At 43.4% G+C, this 17,236-nt stretch overlaps 1 protein-coding gene across 21 annotated transcripts in view; it reads right to left on the bottom strand.

Moving 5' to 3' along the window:
- Positions 1–828: 828 nt before the first annotated feature.
- Trpm3 (transient receptor potential cation channel subfamily M member 3) overlaps positions 829–17,236 on the bottom strand; it is a 934,047-nt gene continuing 917,639 nt past the window's right edge. For 9 of the 21 annotated variants that reach the window (XM_031389929.1, XM_031389934.1, XM_031389931.1 and 6 more), the window contains 2 exons: positions 13,723–13,855; positions 6,206–9,419 (listed from right to left, as the gene is read on the bottom strand). In XM_031389929.1, coding sequence (XP_031245789.1) covers positions 7,967–9,419; positions 13,723–13,855 — 1,586 coding nt within the window. In that variant the 3' untranslated portion in view covers positions 6,206–7,966. Of the gene's footprint in view, positions 9,420–13,722; positions 13,856–17,236 lie in introns of all 21 variants that reach the window. The other 12 variants (XM_031389943.1, XM_031389945.1, XM_031389942.1 and 9 more) reach the window with 5 other exon arrangements.

Raw genomic sequence — 17,236 nt, 5'->3', positions numbered from 1 at the left:
GGTGCCATCCCTGGGCTGGAAGTCTTGGGTTCTATAAGAGAGCAGGCTGAGCAAGCCAGGGGAAGCAAGCAAGCTAGTAAGGAACATCGCTCCATGGCCTCTGCATCAGCTCCTGCTTCCTGACCTGCCTGAGTTCCAGTCCTGACTTCCTCTGGTGATCAACAGCAATGTGGAAATGTAAGCTCAATAAACTCTTTCCTCCCCAACTTGCTTCTTGGTCATGATGTTTGTGCAGGAATAGAAACCCTGACTAAAACTAGGTTTTCATCTTTCTTTCTTTCTTTCTTTCTTTCTTTCTTTCTTTCTTTCTTTCTTTCTTTCCTTCCTTTCTCTCTCTCTCTCTCTCTCTCTCTCTCTCTCTCTCTCTCTCTCTCTCTCTCTCTCTCTCTCTCTCTCTCTCTCTCTCTCTTTCTTTTGAGACAGGGCTTCTCTGTGCAGCCCTGGCTGTCCTGGAACTTACTTTGTAGACTAGGCTGGTCTTGAACTCAGAAATCCACCTGCCTCTGCCTCCCAAGTGCTGGAATTAAAGGCGTGTGCCACCACTGCCCAGCAGTTTTCATATTTCTTGAAGGTATCAGAAATTTAGGATGAGATGTGATATATGTCAATTTGAAAATGTTTCTTTTTTTTTTTAAACACCACATTGGCCTATAATATCTATTCATTGCCTGTAAACACACCCCATAGTTAAAAGAGTTTGTAATTTCTACTTTTCCAAAATGACTAAGTCATGGAGCCTCAGGCAACAATTCCCTAGGAACCACTGGGGACTTTAACATGAGAATAATGGAGAACAGATAGACACATAAATGCACAAGGAAGTCTGAGTCATGTTTTAAACTATTTGTATTTTTTTTTTATTGCAAAACATTTGTTACAGAAATTCCAGAAAGTTCGTTGCCTGTAGTATCTGCCAACTTCTGCTTCAAATTATATATCTAAACAGACAAGCTCAAAGTGCATTGTGAATCCAGTGAGAGACCTTTAAAAAAGAACAGTTCCTCTAGATATATATAGATATATTCATAGTGTCAGTAGATATGCAAACCTCTGTCTATCCATACATGAAAGAAGGAAAAGATGTATATGTAGTTAGTAAACCCAATTTCAAAATCATTGTATTTATAGGAATTCATTTAAAAACGGTATCTGAATAACTTCCCCCATTATAAACTATGGTTAGAGCATTTACAGTGTGAATCTAAGGGCTAGGTTATGAAATGGCTATGGAATTGTTTACTGACTACACAGACTGTCTTACACAGCGGTAGCAGCAATAGGAACTCAGGTCAGATGTTCCAGTGACAGGAAGCAGGTAAGTCTTCACATGCTACGACATCTTCCTCTGAGTCTCCCTCACACTGGTTTGGATCCAGAAAAACATGCTAATCAACATACATGGAAGTGATCCAAGCGTCACCCCTGATAGGGCAAATTGCTTCTCCCCACTTGAAATTCTGTATTTGATGTGTTTGCTAACTGTGTGAAAATCATGAATTTGGCTCCAAATCAGACGCCTCCATGTCAGCCATTAGGAATACTGCGGGCAGACACATGTGTGTGACTAGCACAGGAGGTGGAAACCCACATTTGAGTCTTTCTGTGAAATGTGTATATGCTCTCAGGCCTAACAAATCCTGCTCTTGTATTTCTAGATGTGGGTCTCGGATTGAGTTTGCAATCCCTTCACAGAGAGGCAGACAACTGGTTCTGACCATGTGTGGGAAGATGGTGAAGACATAGAGAGCCTTCAGGAGCCAGATGGGCAGTTCAGAATTGGAGGTGCCATGTGCCACACCAGCCACCTTAAGAACTTGGGTGCAGGAGGAGAAGTCAGATGGACAAACAGACGTGGGTCAAATTCAGAACATCTGGCTTCTTCTGTGTAGTTGATGTTTGAGATTACTGTGTTAGGCATAGGGATATGAGGTAATGGGTGAGTCTGTTAGTCTCACACTCACATTCGGGATGGGGGCGGAGGGTGGGGTGGGGTGGGTAGGAAGAGCTAGCTTTGAACTAATAAAAAACAGGAAGAAGGGAGACAAAAACAAAACAAAACAAAAAAAATCCCGTGCCCCCAGGCCCAAGGCTAATCTCATCCTGTGCCTCACAATTTTTAGCAATCTGCCTCCCCTGGGGGTTAGAGTCATGGCCGTCACTGATGCCCCTCAGAGTTGGTCCAGTTTCCAAGACCATGATGCAAGGATCATGTGCTGCCAGCAGAAGATGGCCAGTTTTCCCAGGAAAATTAGGAAAGGAATCCTCATCTCTTGATGAATCTGGATGATATCTGGTCACCTATATCCCCTCTTAGGTGACACAGAGCAATCAGTAGATCTCGATTTTACTAGGGGTGACCAGTGTAAGGAGATCGCGGGGGCAAAGGGCACAGTCAACACTCAGTAAAATTCATTTGAAAAAGAAAAGAAAAAGCTGTTGTTCTTTAGTCAGAACCAGCCCCCTCTTTTATGGACTCTAACCTGAGAGACAGGATGCTGGACTTGTAGGGCAAAGCTGGTGTTGAGAAAAGGTTTCCCCCGCTCATTTTGGGAACATTTTGACTGTGCAAATTGGATCCATTCCTTTCCAGATGTTGAAGGACTTATAAGAACCGAGCGTCGACTTCTTGAAAGAACAAGCTCTTCAGAGTCACCTGGTGTTTCATCAAACAATCACCCCTCTCCCACCTCTGGGCCTGGCTCACCCACAGGGTGTGAAAGCCACGGGACAAGAAGGGAGGTCTCATGCACTACCAAGGGACCACTCGCTCACAGTGATCTGTGCATTTCTGCTCTGTCACTGTGCACCTTGACTTTCATCTCTGGTTTAGCAATTTGCACCCAGGAAGCCCTAAAGAATCCAAGATGCGTCTTTCCTATATCACAGATGCCCCCACACCTAGACCTTAGGACTCCAGAGTGGTGCTTGCTGCCTTGTCAGCTCTGGCTCCCCTAGCTATTGCAAGTTGTAGTTGATACTTTATTTCATCTTATTTGTGCAGAGCTTTACAAAAAACAAATTGATAAGAGAAAAGAAACCCTTGATTACTTGTTTTCAGCTTTTGAGAACTGAAAGGAGTCCCCAGTTTAAGAAGCCGAGCAATCTGAGTGACTCGTTAAATGGCTTAAGAATCGCAGCAGACAAGCAGCGTAAAACGTTAAGTGCCGTACGAAGGTAAAGGGACAGAAAGGCCAGTGTGCATTGTGCTGACACAAAATTAAGACTGGGTCCTGGGAGGAATTACTTCCTTAGAGTCTCATTGGTATGGTAAAGATTAGCAAGTTGGATGCAATATGTAGGCCAAATGTATAGCCACCTAAACAATAACATCACTTTATCTACAGCAGGCAGTGCTCCTGAATGAACGGATTTATAAAACACTGTACACTGCTTCCGTATGGAGTCAGCAGATGCAAACAGACCGCTAATTCCACTGGAGTTTTAAACTGTTTAAGTTCATTTGCTGCCTAGTCTTTTGCGTAACACACCAGTTTGTCTGACACAAAACCACACTTGCCTCTCCCAGCTCGTGGGACCCGGTAGCAGAGGCACATCAGCTTATATACGGTTTCTATGAGGGTCTGAGGGATGCGAAGAGCGTAATAGAGATCAGGAACAGAAGTGCCTATTACTAGAGGCTGCTAAAAACATGGAAATGGGAGCATAATTAATCCTTGCCACATGTGCTTCTTTATTGAATGTTACAGATTTATAAATGATTATAAAGCTGTCCTGTAACGTTCATTAATACAACCACATGCTACAACTATGCTGGGTTAAACACAGGTTACAGATAAGTTTACATGTGTTTTTATAATACAGCATTGCCCAATATGTCACATGGCATAGCCTATAGATATAGCATGATGGATAACTGGATAATGTATATTATCTTTAAAGAAATCAAACAGCCCAAACATCCAGGAAGATTAGACTGTACAGCTTCAGAAAAAAAGAAAAAAAAGAAGAAAACGTACTATCCAGTGATCTACCATAATGTTATCTATAGAGACCAGATTTAAAAATACAATTGTAACATTCAGAAGAAACACATTTTGTGTTTCCACAAGTACACCCCCCCTATTTCATTATTCTGGTATATGCATATATATATTTTAAAGGGGGAACTTTCAAAGTGCTAAATAGTAACTGGCCCTGGACGCTTCAACTTTAAAGAAACATCCAGTTCTCTAAAGTGCCACCTTCTGACTACCCTCCTCTTGGCTTACACACACACAGACTGCCCATGACAATTATCCTCTTGTTTTCTAGCACTCCATTCAAATCTACCAGTTTCTAACTGTAAGTATAAAATATGGCGGTTAATCAAGAAACCTTCATGGCCATCTTTATAAAACATTCATTTCTTTCCCAAAAGGAACAAGCAAGCAATTTGGAACAAATCATTACACATCGTAGTATATAAAAATTGGCACCTATGAAGCAGATGATTAAACAGGCTATCTCTTCCTTGAGCCCTCCATGACTTTCTTTATGTATGGCCTTCAATGACTGGCTACTCACGAGCTGTTTAATTCACAGAGGCAGGTAATTAAGGTCCCCTCCATCAGGGACATGGTGGAACAAATGAGCTGAACACGAGCTGTTTGCACAAGGCCACAGAATCGATGCCACATTGGTACACAGAGAACCCAGAAATGGAAGGAGGTGGGGTTGAAAACAACACACACACATGTGCACTGGGAAGACATGGCTTGGGAGACCTACACAGTTTGTGTCTGCAGTTGTTTACATTTGGCTTTTATAGACTTAGCACACTTCACCAAAGAGGTTAGCACTTAATTTTCATGCAGAACAAAAGCTCAGGACTGTAAAGTGTTTCCTTTCCCAGGTCATGTTCTTTCTCTCAGGCGATCACAACAAACAGAAACATGTAGGCTTGTTCTTTCTCTCCCTTGTTTCCAAGGAGGTCCCCAAACCAGGCTCTAGAGTGCGTGGTATCCTGCTCTACTGTCCCAGCGGATGGTTTCATCTTGGACTCCTCTACAGATTCCCTCAGAGAGCCTCTGCCTTTGAGAATGCTTGCCACTCAAAAGCATGAAGATGTTAGGGCACAAGGACATCCAGCTAGCCATATGTAATCTAAAGAGTGGAAGTGCTGAAACCTTGGTTCAGACGCTGGTGCTGAGACTTGGCCCTCCTGAGAATCACAGGGAAATGGTCTGGAAGTGTATAGTGCCTGTTGTAGCATGGTTGATGATGAATGAATGTAGTCTCTTTAATCATCACCAGTCACCGTGGAAGCAGGGGAGTCACGAACCCCTTAATGTTATAGTGTGGCTTCACATGGATGTGAGTTTGGGGTGTGGGAGGGTTCAGAGTTTCTATCGGGTTCTCGCAGGGACTCATGGCTCAAGGAAGCTTAGAGACAAATGATATCTTTTCAGGTTCAAAGCATGTTTGCTGGTAAGGAGATCACCAATAAGAAAGTGAGTGTCTCTAGCACAATTATCAATGAAGAGCTTGGGTGTTGCCTAAATACCAAGGATGAAAAAGGATTCTTTACAGATACACACTTGCCACTCTTTCGCTGAAAAGATTTTTTTTTCTTTCAAAAATATTTAAAGGCTACAGGTTTTGTGGTGTACTGACTTGATTTCATTAAGGGATATGAACCTTGGTGTTTAGAACTACAGTGAAAAGAACCAAGGAACACTTGGGACCAGGAACATTAAATTCTCTCTCTCTCTCTCTCTCTCTCTCTCTCTCTCTCTCTCTCTCGCTCTCTTTCTCTCTTTCTCTCTCCTCCCCCTTTTTTTAACCACTGGAGATAGAACATAGGGCCTTGAGTGTGTTGAGCAAGTGCTGTGACACTGAGCTCAAGTCTCAGCTCCCCAGCTCAAAGCATTTTCTTTTTATTCTGCCCTCTCTCTCTCTTCCCCTCTCTCCCTTTCTCTCTGTCTCTAACAGGGTCTCATGTCCCTGTTGACCTTGAACTTGATATATACCAGAGGCTGACTCTGAATTCCTCATCTTTCTGCCTCCTCTTCCCATGTGCTTGGAATTACACACAGTGAACATTACCACTAACTATTCCTGGCCCCAAATCACTTTTCTTAAAGACTTTGTGTTCAGTTATCTAAATAGGAATTCAAAATTTTGTGGTCAAGATTTCTTTATCCCAGGTTCTATTCTAGAAACGTATGCCTCCATTCTAGATGGTGTAATAAAAACAGGCTTAGAGTCAATCATCTATTCAGATTATATTTGGTGATAATAGCTTTGTGTCAGAGCAACCAGAGTGCAAGGGATCTCAGGACAATGGGTGCTTCCAAACAGGAGGAGATAAGGACAGGGTGGGAACCATTTTGGCAGTTCTTGTTCAGTGTAAAGACAGGTGAAGACCAGATATATATATATATAATTTTGCAAATTATAATTTCAACAATGGGTCCAATAGCACAATAAACTTTTTCCAGAGAAACTTCTTGGGCATTAAAAAATAATCTTAGTTATACCATCAGATGACAGAAAGTCAAAGCCTTTTAAGAAATCTCTATGTGTCTGTATATATACTGTGTATAAACATGAGTCTGTATGTGGATGCATATGTAAGCAGCATAAACTATAGAATTCTGTATATGGTATATTTGCTTTCTATTTTGGTCCTACTGTATCTTTTTTATAGCTTTGTAAATAAGAAACATATTCAAGGCTTGCCTGCAACTGATGGGTTTGGGTTGATATCAAGCCCCTAGTCAAATCTAAGGTTATTTATGGTTTTTAAACTTCCTTAAAAAGTACTTTGGAACATTTCCATAAAAAAGATACCAGCCCTTGAAAAACTCTGATTAAATTTATGCTGAGCCCAGATTAGATGGCTAAACTCTAGGTATGAAAATATCCACATATAACCATGTGTTCAAATACAAAATGGTCACGTGATGAGCAGTGTGGAAATTTGGCAGTTACATCTTGGAGGTGTCTGAAGGACATAGTGGAGACATGCAGATGATGAAGGCCCACACAGCAGCGTCACACACTATGAATGGTGAGACTATAACAACATCCCACTGGCAACTTAATGTTAGATCTTCCCACCTTTTTCTTAAAGTTCAATATTACATATTTGATGAGTGAATTCTTTGATGACAGGTGAGATACAAAATAACTTAAAAATATAAAATTATCTGAGTACATTCATCCTGAGCTTACTTGACTATACTTGATTGCCTGTGGTATATTATAAATCATATGACTTTTGCTTTCAACATCAATTCTTCTTTCATTTTGATCGCAAGACAAAAAAAAAGGCATTTTTTTTTCTGTTCCCTTATTTTCTTCTAAAGAGATAAACAGTTGTGGCACCAGAAGTGGATAGATAAGAGACAGGTGAACTGTATATATGACTGTTACCTTGGTTTTCTTTATAATGACCAATTACAGAAGTGTTGGCATGAGAAGGATGTGGGACGTTAGGTAGAACTGCTTGCTGCCGGCTTATACTGAATAAAAAGGATGTTCTTCATCAGTCACCAGTGATGGAACCAATGTGAAAAGAAAACAGAATGGAAGTTTAGAATATCTCATCTTGTACGCTGTCTATTCTTATTTCATTTTGCAATTTAGCCCTCGACTCTTGATAACGGGGCCGAAATCCCATGATGCCTGTTGGCATGGAGTGCTGAAGCCCATTGGCTCCCCAGAGCTCATGGCTTTCTGTGATGCCTGGTGACACCCATTTATCTCTAGCCCCCGTCTGTCGTCTTTACCCCTCCCTGCCCAACAGATAGGAACATGCTTCAACCCCTGTGTTTTGAACTGGGCCAGATGGAATGCTTGCTTGATCTGTAGCCCAGAGGTTACCTTTGAGTTAATGTCTCCCATTGTTTTTGCTCAGCTAAGAATAAAGCAGGTCTAACTCAAGAAAGGGGGAACGTGGTGGGCATTGGGGAGAATTTTAGTGCTGGATTCTCGAGCCTCCTGCAACACATGGTAAGATGGTTTAGTTGTGCTTGCTTTCAAAGCTATGGAAAGCTGATGTTCTAGACAGTCTCCTCATGGATAGGCTGTCCCCTCGGCCTTCTGGCTTGGAGGACTTACTTCTCTGGAAGGGATTTCGGAGGCTCGCTGTGTTCCTCTGTCTATCAAGCTTGTCACTGATGGAGAAGCTCTTTCTGGTATGTGCATATGGCACGTTTGGCTCCTCTGCCGAGTAGCTGTTGGCGCGCTCTATCTTGGGAACTGTGATGTTGTTGGAGAGGGTTCTGTCTGCATTTTCAGCCTCCTGAGAGGATATGGGATTGGCAGCTCTCCGGCCTCTGGCCTCATTTTCCTCACTGTCAGAGCTGGGATGGCTCAGCTCTGCTTCTCGCTCAGGGTGGCAACAAGATAAGTCTTCCACTTTGTCTCCAAGACCTCCGGGGAAGGTGGCTCTGTCAGCTATTGCTTGGGGGGCATTGACACACCTTGTGTCAATACAGTCTGTAATACTTGTGTATTCTGCTGTTTTCACGGGCACCCCAAAGTTGGCGTAGTAACTCCTTGAAGGAGAAAACATAAAGCTATGGGATTTTACAATGGGGGCCTCTTCCAGAAGAAAGGGCGTGGTGGCTAGGTAGCGGCTACTCTTGGAACGCTCGATGGTATGGTACGTTGGAGGGTCTGTGTCCCAGGGGTTTTGGCATTCTGGGAGGTGGGTATAGTCTGAAGAAAATGATCTAGTGTCCATGGAGGTGAGGTCTTCGAAATCAATGCTCCTACTTGGAGGTCGGTCTGTAGGTGCGAGGGTTGCATAGGCACTACTTGAGGGGGCTGAGGAAGGTGCTAGAGCTGAAAAGCTTGGCTCGCCCAGCCCAAGGATGTTCATGGAATTATCCAGAGGGTCTATATCACAGTGGAGCTCATCCATGGCAGAGACATAGATGTCTATGCATGACGATGGTCTTCTGGAGTCAGGAACAATGGCCAAGGTGTTTGCAGGGGCTGTAGGAGCTTTGGGTTCCTTTGCTACTGAGTGGGAGCTAGTAGCTCGGTGTAAGCTCAGGGACCTTTCTTTGAAAATGCTTTCCAACTTTTCTATACCACCTTTGTCTTTCACATTGACTGAATAGAAAGAATGGCTTCGCATACGGGGCATTAAGGTTGGAGAAGTTGGGGACATGGTCTCCTCACCTGCAGGGTCTATACTCTCTTGAAGTTTGAAGGTGTTCCCTTCCTGGCTGTTGAAGCTGCTCTGGCGGACGATGTAGGCTGCATCTGTGCAGTCTGAGGAGGTCCTTGAGCGGATCTTGTTAGACTCTGCCCGCTCTAGACCGGTCAGGCGTTCCAGGGCTGTGGCCATGCGCCCGATGAGGTCCTCCAGCTGTGCTAGCCGGATGTCCACTGTCTGGAGTGAAGCCTTCATGGAATGTTCTCTCTCATTAACTTCCTCCAGCCTCATGGACATGTTCTCCACCCTGTATGAGAAGCAAAGAATAAGAGTCACTTGGGTGGGTTCCTCTGCTGGGGGAGTTGGAGGATCATGCTAGAAGATATCAAAGCTGTGCGCTACTCCAAGACAGAATCAGGAGGGTTATAAGTAGAGGAAGAGGCTGAAGGGGAGAGAGTAACATTCCTGCTGCTACTGAGGATCACAGGATCTGAATACTTTTGAAGACACTTTGGAAATGATCTAACCCACTGGTTTCCTATAGTTTTAGTAATTCTTAAAAGTAGTCACTCTATGTTGTACAGGCTGCACTTGATCACCCAGTGACACTCCTACCTCAGCCTCCTGAACTGCTGGGATGGCCAGCAAGCTCTACCGTGCCTGCCATAATTCAGGGGCTTTTAGCTTTCAGTGCAGCATCCCCCATGTACTGTGTCCTAGAAGCACTAGAACAAGAAGAAGAAGAAGAAGAAGAAGAAGAAGAAGAAGAAGAAGAAGAAGAAGAAGAAGAAGAAGAAGAAGAAGAAGAAGAAGAAGAAGCAAAATAGCTATTCTCCTGCTGTTCTTTGTGGAGCTCAGTGGATATAAATAAGGCTGATATCAGAAGGGGATAATGGTGCTGTTTTGCCATGATTACATGTGAGCACTGGTCCAAGGGCTGAGAAATGTCTATGTGCCATAGCCTGGGTGGTAGGGCCTCTTGGTCTACCGCCCTTCAGGCCCAGGACTCCACATCATAGTTGAGGCCTCACAAAGGAGGTCAGCTGGACATAGACCGGAAATCCAACATGAATGTAAGGAAGCTGGGATGCAGGACAGAGCAGCTCTATAGGTACACTAGGAAATGTCTGATGGGAGTCCTAGGAACAAAACAGCACAGACTTAAAAAGTAGAACCAGAGCTGGAAGCCATCTGCAAAGGGGCTGAAAAAAAATGTGCAGGGTCTATCTATGTAACTCTGGCTATCCTGGATTTTTTGTTTGTTTGTTTGTTTTTGTTTTTTTGAGACAGGGTTTTGTTTTTTTTTTTGTATAGCTCTGGATGTCCTGGAACTTACTCTGTAGACCAGGCTGGCCTCGAACTCAGAAATCTGCCTGCCTCTGCCTTCCAAGTGCTGGGATTAAAGGCGTGTGCCACCACTGCCCAGCAGAACTTACTTTATAGACCAGGTTGACCTTGAACTCATAAAGATTTGTCTGCCTCTGCATCCTGGGTGCTGGGATTAAAGGAAAACAACAGCATACCCAGCTCAAGAACTATTTTTAACCAATTTCATGACTTCTCTGTACTCCTAGTGGTTGTTGTGTTAAGTTTTGTAGAAAATAGTACTGGTGAGTGTTAATCCATTTCCATCCATCGCTTTGGCTGTGGTTAACCATCTAACCGCTCAGTAGCCTGACTACTGATGAGGGCCTGGACCTAACTGTGAGGGGCTTAGTGTAGAAGCTAGCATCCCAAAAGGACCTAGGGTCAAATTTACTTTACTTTTCTTCTGTAACTAGACACTTTCTTTTAAACTTATTTTTTTTTTCCTTGAAAAGTTTGGGACCAATAGGCAAAGGCGCTTGCCACCAAGTCCGATGACCTGAGTTTGATTCTTGGGATGTACATGGTAGAAGGGAGAACCCACTCCTGCAAGCTGTCTTCTGACCTCCACATATGAATGAACACATAGAGCCCACCAAGGATTTTCAGTCATGATTGCAGCCACCCAGTGCTGATTATGGTCAAATAACTTAAGCAACAGAATGCAAACACAGTTGATAAGAATTTATAAATGAACAGGAATCCCTAAGGAGATAGACACATACAATGACAAAGTCAAAGAGAGAAAAAAGGCCATTGTGGAAATCACGATGCTATATGGAAAGAAACTGTCTTCAGCTTTCCGTCCCTCGAATCTCTAGGAGGGGAAAGGTTCATTTCAGATTAACTCAGAGGGTGCTGACAACAGGGTATAGGGGAGATGAGAGGAGCCACATGCCCATAGGAAGAGAATAAGCTCTTGGTGCTTTCTGCTTTCAGATCTCTGCAGTCTACATGAAGGTGGGATTATATAATATTCTCTCTGTTATACGGACTGTGTACAATTGACAGGGAAACACAGACACAAACATCTCTGCTAATGTCTCTACACACAGACACACTCACATACAGCTCTCTCTCTGTCTCTATTAAGAGACAGATAGCATCACCTGCCACTCCACTCAGAAAGGATCTCCTGGAGGATACTGAGGCAGCCAGTTCAGATGCATCCTGGGGCATGTCTATTGTGCTGCATACTTGTTCCATTGTTGCAAGATACTAGTTTTTGGTTTTCTTAGAAATGCAAAGAACCCAACAGTAATCACAGCAAAACTTCAAAATAAACAGAAGCCATAGAAGAAAAACAAGGCCTGGGTTTGCAGCCCTGGGCCTGCTCAGGAGGCCAGGCTGGGTGTTTAAGCCCAGTCTTCCTATTGCCCATGCACCTTCCTCTTGCGAGGTCAAGGTTCTCCGTTCACTCATACTCTAAGAAGCCACTCATCTCGCAGGGTTGGCTGACATGGAGTGAGAGACTCTGGTTCCTTCCTGGATTTTCCAGAAGGAATTGTTGACTTGGTCACAGTGTATTCACGTGTGCTGACACATGGCCTGCATCGCCTCAGTTCTTCAGAGAGGAAAAGCTCTTCTGGCATCTTACTATACCTCCTCTCCCTTCCTGCCTTTCTTGCCTCCTAGGCCTGTGGATTTCTGAATTCAAAAAGCATTTCAAAGGCCTGAAGACATATGCCGAGGAAATGTGTCTCAGCTATGGTAATATTCCCACATGGCAGAATTTTCTGGAAGCACATGTCTGTATGTCCATTCATAAACATCTTTCCAAGGCTTCAGAAGGAGAGAGATCTTCAGAATTTCAGCTCCTTCCTCTGTTTGCCAGAGAACTACTTTACAGCATATCATAAATCTCTCTCTATTTTGTAGTGGCAGCTGTGTATAAAATCTGTGCACAGCCTTAAACCTTATTAATATTGGCTTGGTACCTATGGATATAATCACGCATTGGCATATGTGCTTATACCTATGTACATAAGCTGCATTCTCTAAAAAAGAGCAAGAGGCAAAAAAAATTTTTCAACTTTTGTTAATAAAGAATCTTTGATGTGGGCACAGAAAGTGTCATTTCATGAAAATTAGAAGTGTTTCTAAGATCTTTGAAGTTCCATCACACGAACTGCAGTCATCAATCTATTATGCCTTCTACACTATTCACAATTTGCTTTTTCTGTCTTTATAGAGTAAACAATTAAAGCATAGTTACACCAGCTCTTTGTGACACCCTCTGAGTATTCTTTTGAATGCTAATGAATACACCAGCTTGGAATGATGGTTTTCTTAGTCTATAAGTAATATAAGAGACACAAGAAACCATAGGAGTGTTTGTTTAGATCTAGAGCTATTAGATATCTATCCTGTGTGCTCCCAGGCATGTGTATGCTTGTGTGCATGTGTGTGTGTGTGTGTATGCGTGCGCGCATGTGTGTGCACGCATGTATATGTGTTGTGTTGCATCTCAATTTTTTGAGACAAGGTCTCTCTGTAAATCTGGAGCTTGCACTTTTTAAAGTTACACAAGCCCCAGTGGTCCTAATGTCCCTACCCCTGACAGCACCATGGTTACTGGTACACATGAGGCTATGCCTATCTTGTGATGTGGGTGTTACCACCAGAGCCCAGGTCCTAATGTTTGTGTAGGAGATTTTTCTTATAGGTCTGTTGGCTTTCAGAGCTATTTGATAAGTAACACAATAATCTGAATAGATTAACTTCTTTGTTCTTAATCATCTTAATCATAGAAAATAACCAAAAATAATTCTTGGAAAAATACCAACTATTTTTCTCACTGATTAACAGGACCTATGTTTTTGTTTATCTAGAAGACATGGGACACTCACATAAGCCAAACAAGGGGTTATTCTCCTCTGGATAAGAATGCTTAATGGTCATAGTATGAAACATGAATTTGTTGAAGAGCCTAAGTTGGGTCTGGGTCTCCCTTGCTTTATGTCTAGGACAAAAGTTTCCAGTCTCTGGTCCAAGCCAGATCTGTTCTAGATTTAATCAATTCTCCCATCTAGCTTGAAGCTTTCACTATTTCCTGGAAAGGCCCAGGGTCTCCAAGGCTGGAACTTTGCTCAACTGACTGAGCAGGAAATGTCCTGTTCTTTCAGAAGGTGCATGTTTTCTGGGGCAGTAAAGATAAGCGCAAGAGGTCTGTGTTTTGGAGATGTGAGAACAATTCGATTGGTAACGTGGCCTGTGGCAGGAAGCATCTGTGTGAAGGCACACACCTTTCTGATGTCACCCGTATCCTCTCATCGTTGGATGAATTGAAGCGATCGTCCTTCTCTCTGAAATATTCCTCTATGCACTGCTCTTCAAAATCATGTACTTTCTTGAGCTCATCATCAGTTATGAAGAGTTCTGTGGGAGTGGAGGAGGGGGAGAAGAGAGCAGTGAGACAGAGCAGGGACCGCAACAGCATCTGGTCTGTGGCCTAATGACAGTTTTCAAGAAATCCAGGCTGGGGAAAGTCTCCCAGATTCTATTGTGAGTTCCAGACGGAGTCCAAATCTAATTAGGCCACTCGAAACACCAGCTCCTTCCTGAGCCACAGAGTAGTTCGGTCTCTGGAGTCTACCTGGGTATACCTGGCTACTGCAGGAGCTGGGCTTAATTAAGGAAGCAGCAGGACTGAGAACATAAAGGAAGGAAGGAAGAGGAAGCAACTGGAAGCATGGATGTTTTTTAAAGGCTCCAAATTTCCTGGGCCGTGTAGTGTGACACGCTGATGTTATTGATTGATATTCTTTGTACAACCCCATCCTCTCCCTGTGTTTTCAGAGTTGAGAGAGCCACATAAACACATTTCTAGTCATCCTTGAAATTATTAGCAACCCCAAGACCCAGTTTTGACCAAGACACAAAAGAAGTGTACTGCAGGGCAGGGTGGCAGGTAGGAAAGAGATTTTTGCTCCCCTGATTGGAGAAAGGGAGAGGGAGAGGGGGAGGGGAACAGGAGAGGGGAGGGACAGGGACAGGGACAGGGAGAGGGGGAGAAAGAGAGATATGCTTTTTCTGTACTTTTCAGCTTTCTTTCTTTTTCCTAACTTCAACTTAAACATTTGATGACTGGAAACTCTGTGACCTTGAAAACTAAATGACACAAAAGGAAGAGCTGATTGGAAAACTAAAGGAGTCTAGGGCTTTGACCTCAGTGAGCCATGGCTGAAGTCCTGGACCACTGGTTCACTTATTGTTATGTAAGAAAAAGAAGCCTCCTTTATCTGTGTTATTGTTATTCTGGTTTTCTGCTAATTAACAGTAAACCCATCTAAGTGACAGCCAGAGAAGTCTGGTGGAACTGTGAGCCTTTGAATGGTTTATAGAACCGAGAGTTGTTTTGGAAATTTCCCAAATCAGGAAGTCTTTCTCATCCTGGGCCCTTGAGATGTCACAGGGATTGGCTCCAGTGTTACCAGGGCTGCATCTCAGCTCTTTGGGGCTTTGTTTTAGATTGTTCTTGCTTGCCTAGAAACATCAATTAGAACTTGCTAAGGGCTATAAAACATGACCGTAAAAGCTATGGAGAATATAGAAAACACTAGGCCAAAACAGTCAGATTGCACTTCTCAAATATGACAGGCTCTGAGGGGAGAGGCAGCTATGTCAGGCAGGGACACCTGAGATGTGGTTGTGAAATTACACAGAGCCTTGAACTTTAGGGTCAAGAAGGAGAGAGGGGATGTACAGACTCCCTCCCTAATGCCAAGGATTCACGCTGCACTCTGCTGGGGATGTTTCTAAGACCTAAAAGAGTAATCCCAATACTCACAAGTGCCTCATTAGACTTCTTTGATATTCATGTGTGAGTATGTACATGTGTGCATGTGTGTATGCATGAGCACATGAGAGAGAAAGAGAGAGAGAGAGAGAGAGTATTTTAAACACTGTTGCTATCTCTGTGCTTGGCATTTATGTGGATGCTCTGCATCTAGAATCAGGGCCTCATGCTTGTATAAAAATCACTTTACAGACTGAGCCAAACCCCTAGCCCTATGCTGTTCTTTTTAAAAGAATAAACTATTCTTTAAAAAAAATCTATTACCATGTCAGATTTTACCATATATCTCTAAGTTTATCTGAGGCGCAGCAGGAACCCAGAAATGCTCTGGGATCTTTTAATGACAGCTATAGGCTGAGGGGGAGAACTCCATTCTTCCCTGATGGGTGGATACATGCAGGGGTTTCCTCTCCGCTCTCCATGGGTGGATACATGCAGGGCTTTTCCCCCTGGCTCTTCACTCTTTGCATCCTAACAAATTTTCAAGATCTTCCTTGTGAGAAGGAAGTCTCTGGGAAGTGTGTCACCTGCTTTTCCCTGCCACATGTGCAGAGACCTGGTGGTGCACCTAATACTACTCTGGCTGAAAACAAGAAAACAGTGTCTATGGGTTGAGTGTGGTACCACATGCCTTTAATCCCAGCACCTGGGAGGTAGAATTACTAGGATGGTGCCAGCCTGGTCTATACAGTGAGTTCCAGGCTAGCCAGGGCTAAAAAGTAAGACCCTGCCACATAAACAAAGCACAATGAAAACAAATCACATAAATGAGGTTGGGGGGGGGGGCTTCTCAGTATCTTTAGACCTATGAAATGGGCACTGAAGTAGAAATAGGTCTTTGGATGGCCTCTGCTGTAATTTGAACACGAAATTTCCCCTTCCTCCAGGCATATGCATTTGAGTAGCTGGTCAGAGAGAGAGAGAGAGAAAGAGAGAGAGAGAGAGAGAGAGAGAGAGAGAGAGAGAGAGAGAGAGAGAGAGAGAGAGAAAGATGTGCTGTATTAGGATATGTGAGGTCTGTCTGGGTCACTGTGGATGAGTCTTTAGAGTTCATAGCCTGGAGGTAGGCGGAACTGGCTGCTCCTTATACTCCCGCTGCTATGGAGACCCATCATTTCCAAGGCCTTCCTTGCCATAATAAACGGAGTCTCTGTAAACTATGAACTCTGAACACTATCTCTACTTCTTTAAGTTTCTTTTGTTAGGCATTTGGTCACAATGATGATAAAAAAAATTAGTCCTACAACCTTCTGTCCTGCACTGTATTTCCAGTCATCTTGTGCTCTCTAGCTACACCAAGTTTTCTACCACAAATGTTCATGCTTTCTCGAAATTGACTTGGAGCCCTGAATTGACCCCCAGCACAATATTCTTGTAAGGTGCCATCAAGACAGTCTTCTTTGCCCAGGACTTGACCATGCTGACATGATTTGAGGACAAAAATATCAGGGCACCCTGACTTTCTGTTTGTCTAAACTTGTGTTTCAGAAGGGAATGACAATAGAACTTCTAGGTCTTTCCAACTGTCTTATTTGAATGTCTAGGACATTGCTTAATCAGGGAGGTCACTAGGAGTTTCAGCTTTAGAGAAACAGTTGACTAAGTAACTCTGGTTTTAAGCCATGGGTGTATGGACCATGGACTGGAGGTAGATTCCTGAACCACCATTGCAGAGGCTCTTGTTTGTGCATTTAATGTAGATTTGGACTTGACACATTTGGAAAAGGCACAGTAGATTGTCTATAAGTCATTGCACTTCCAGCAGCTTCAGAGAGTTTATGCCCAGGGGGTGTTCAGGAGCCTACAGGAGCCAATGGTACTTAATGTTCAGAGATGGATGTGTTAAGTCTCCTGCACTGAGTCACACGTTCTTACACAGTGAGGAATTGTTCCAGCCCAGTGCCAGCTAACCTTCCTTTCAGAAACACCGGGCTAGAAGGTGGGTGGTGGAGAGGCCATTG

The sequence above is a fragment of the Mastomys coucha genome, unplaced genomic scaffold, assembly GCF_008632895.1.
Source record: "Mastomys coucha isolate ucsf_1 unplaced genomic scaffold, UCSF_Mcou_1 pScaffold21, whole genome shotgun sequence".
In the NCBI taxonomy this organism is placed as follows: domain Eukaryota; kingdom Metazoa; phylum Chordata; class Mammalia; order Rodentia; family Muridae; genus Mastomys; species Mastomys coucha.
The sequence above is the reverse complement of the archived record's forward strand: the minus strand, read 5'-3'. Positions and strand labels throughout refer to the sequence as shown.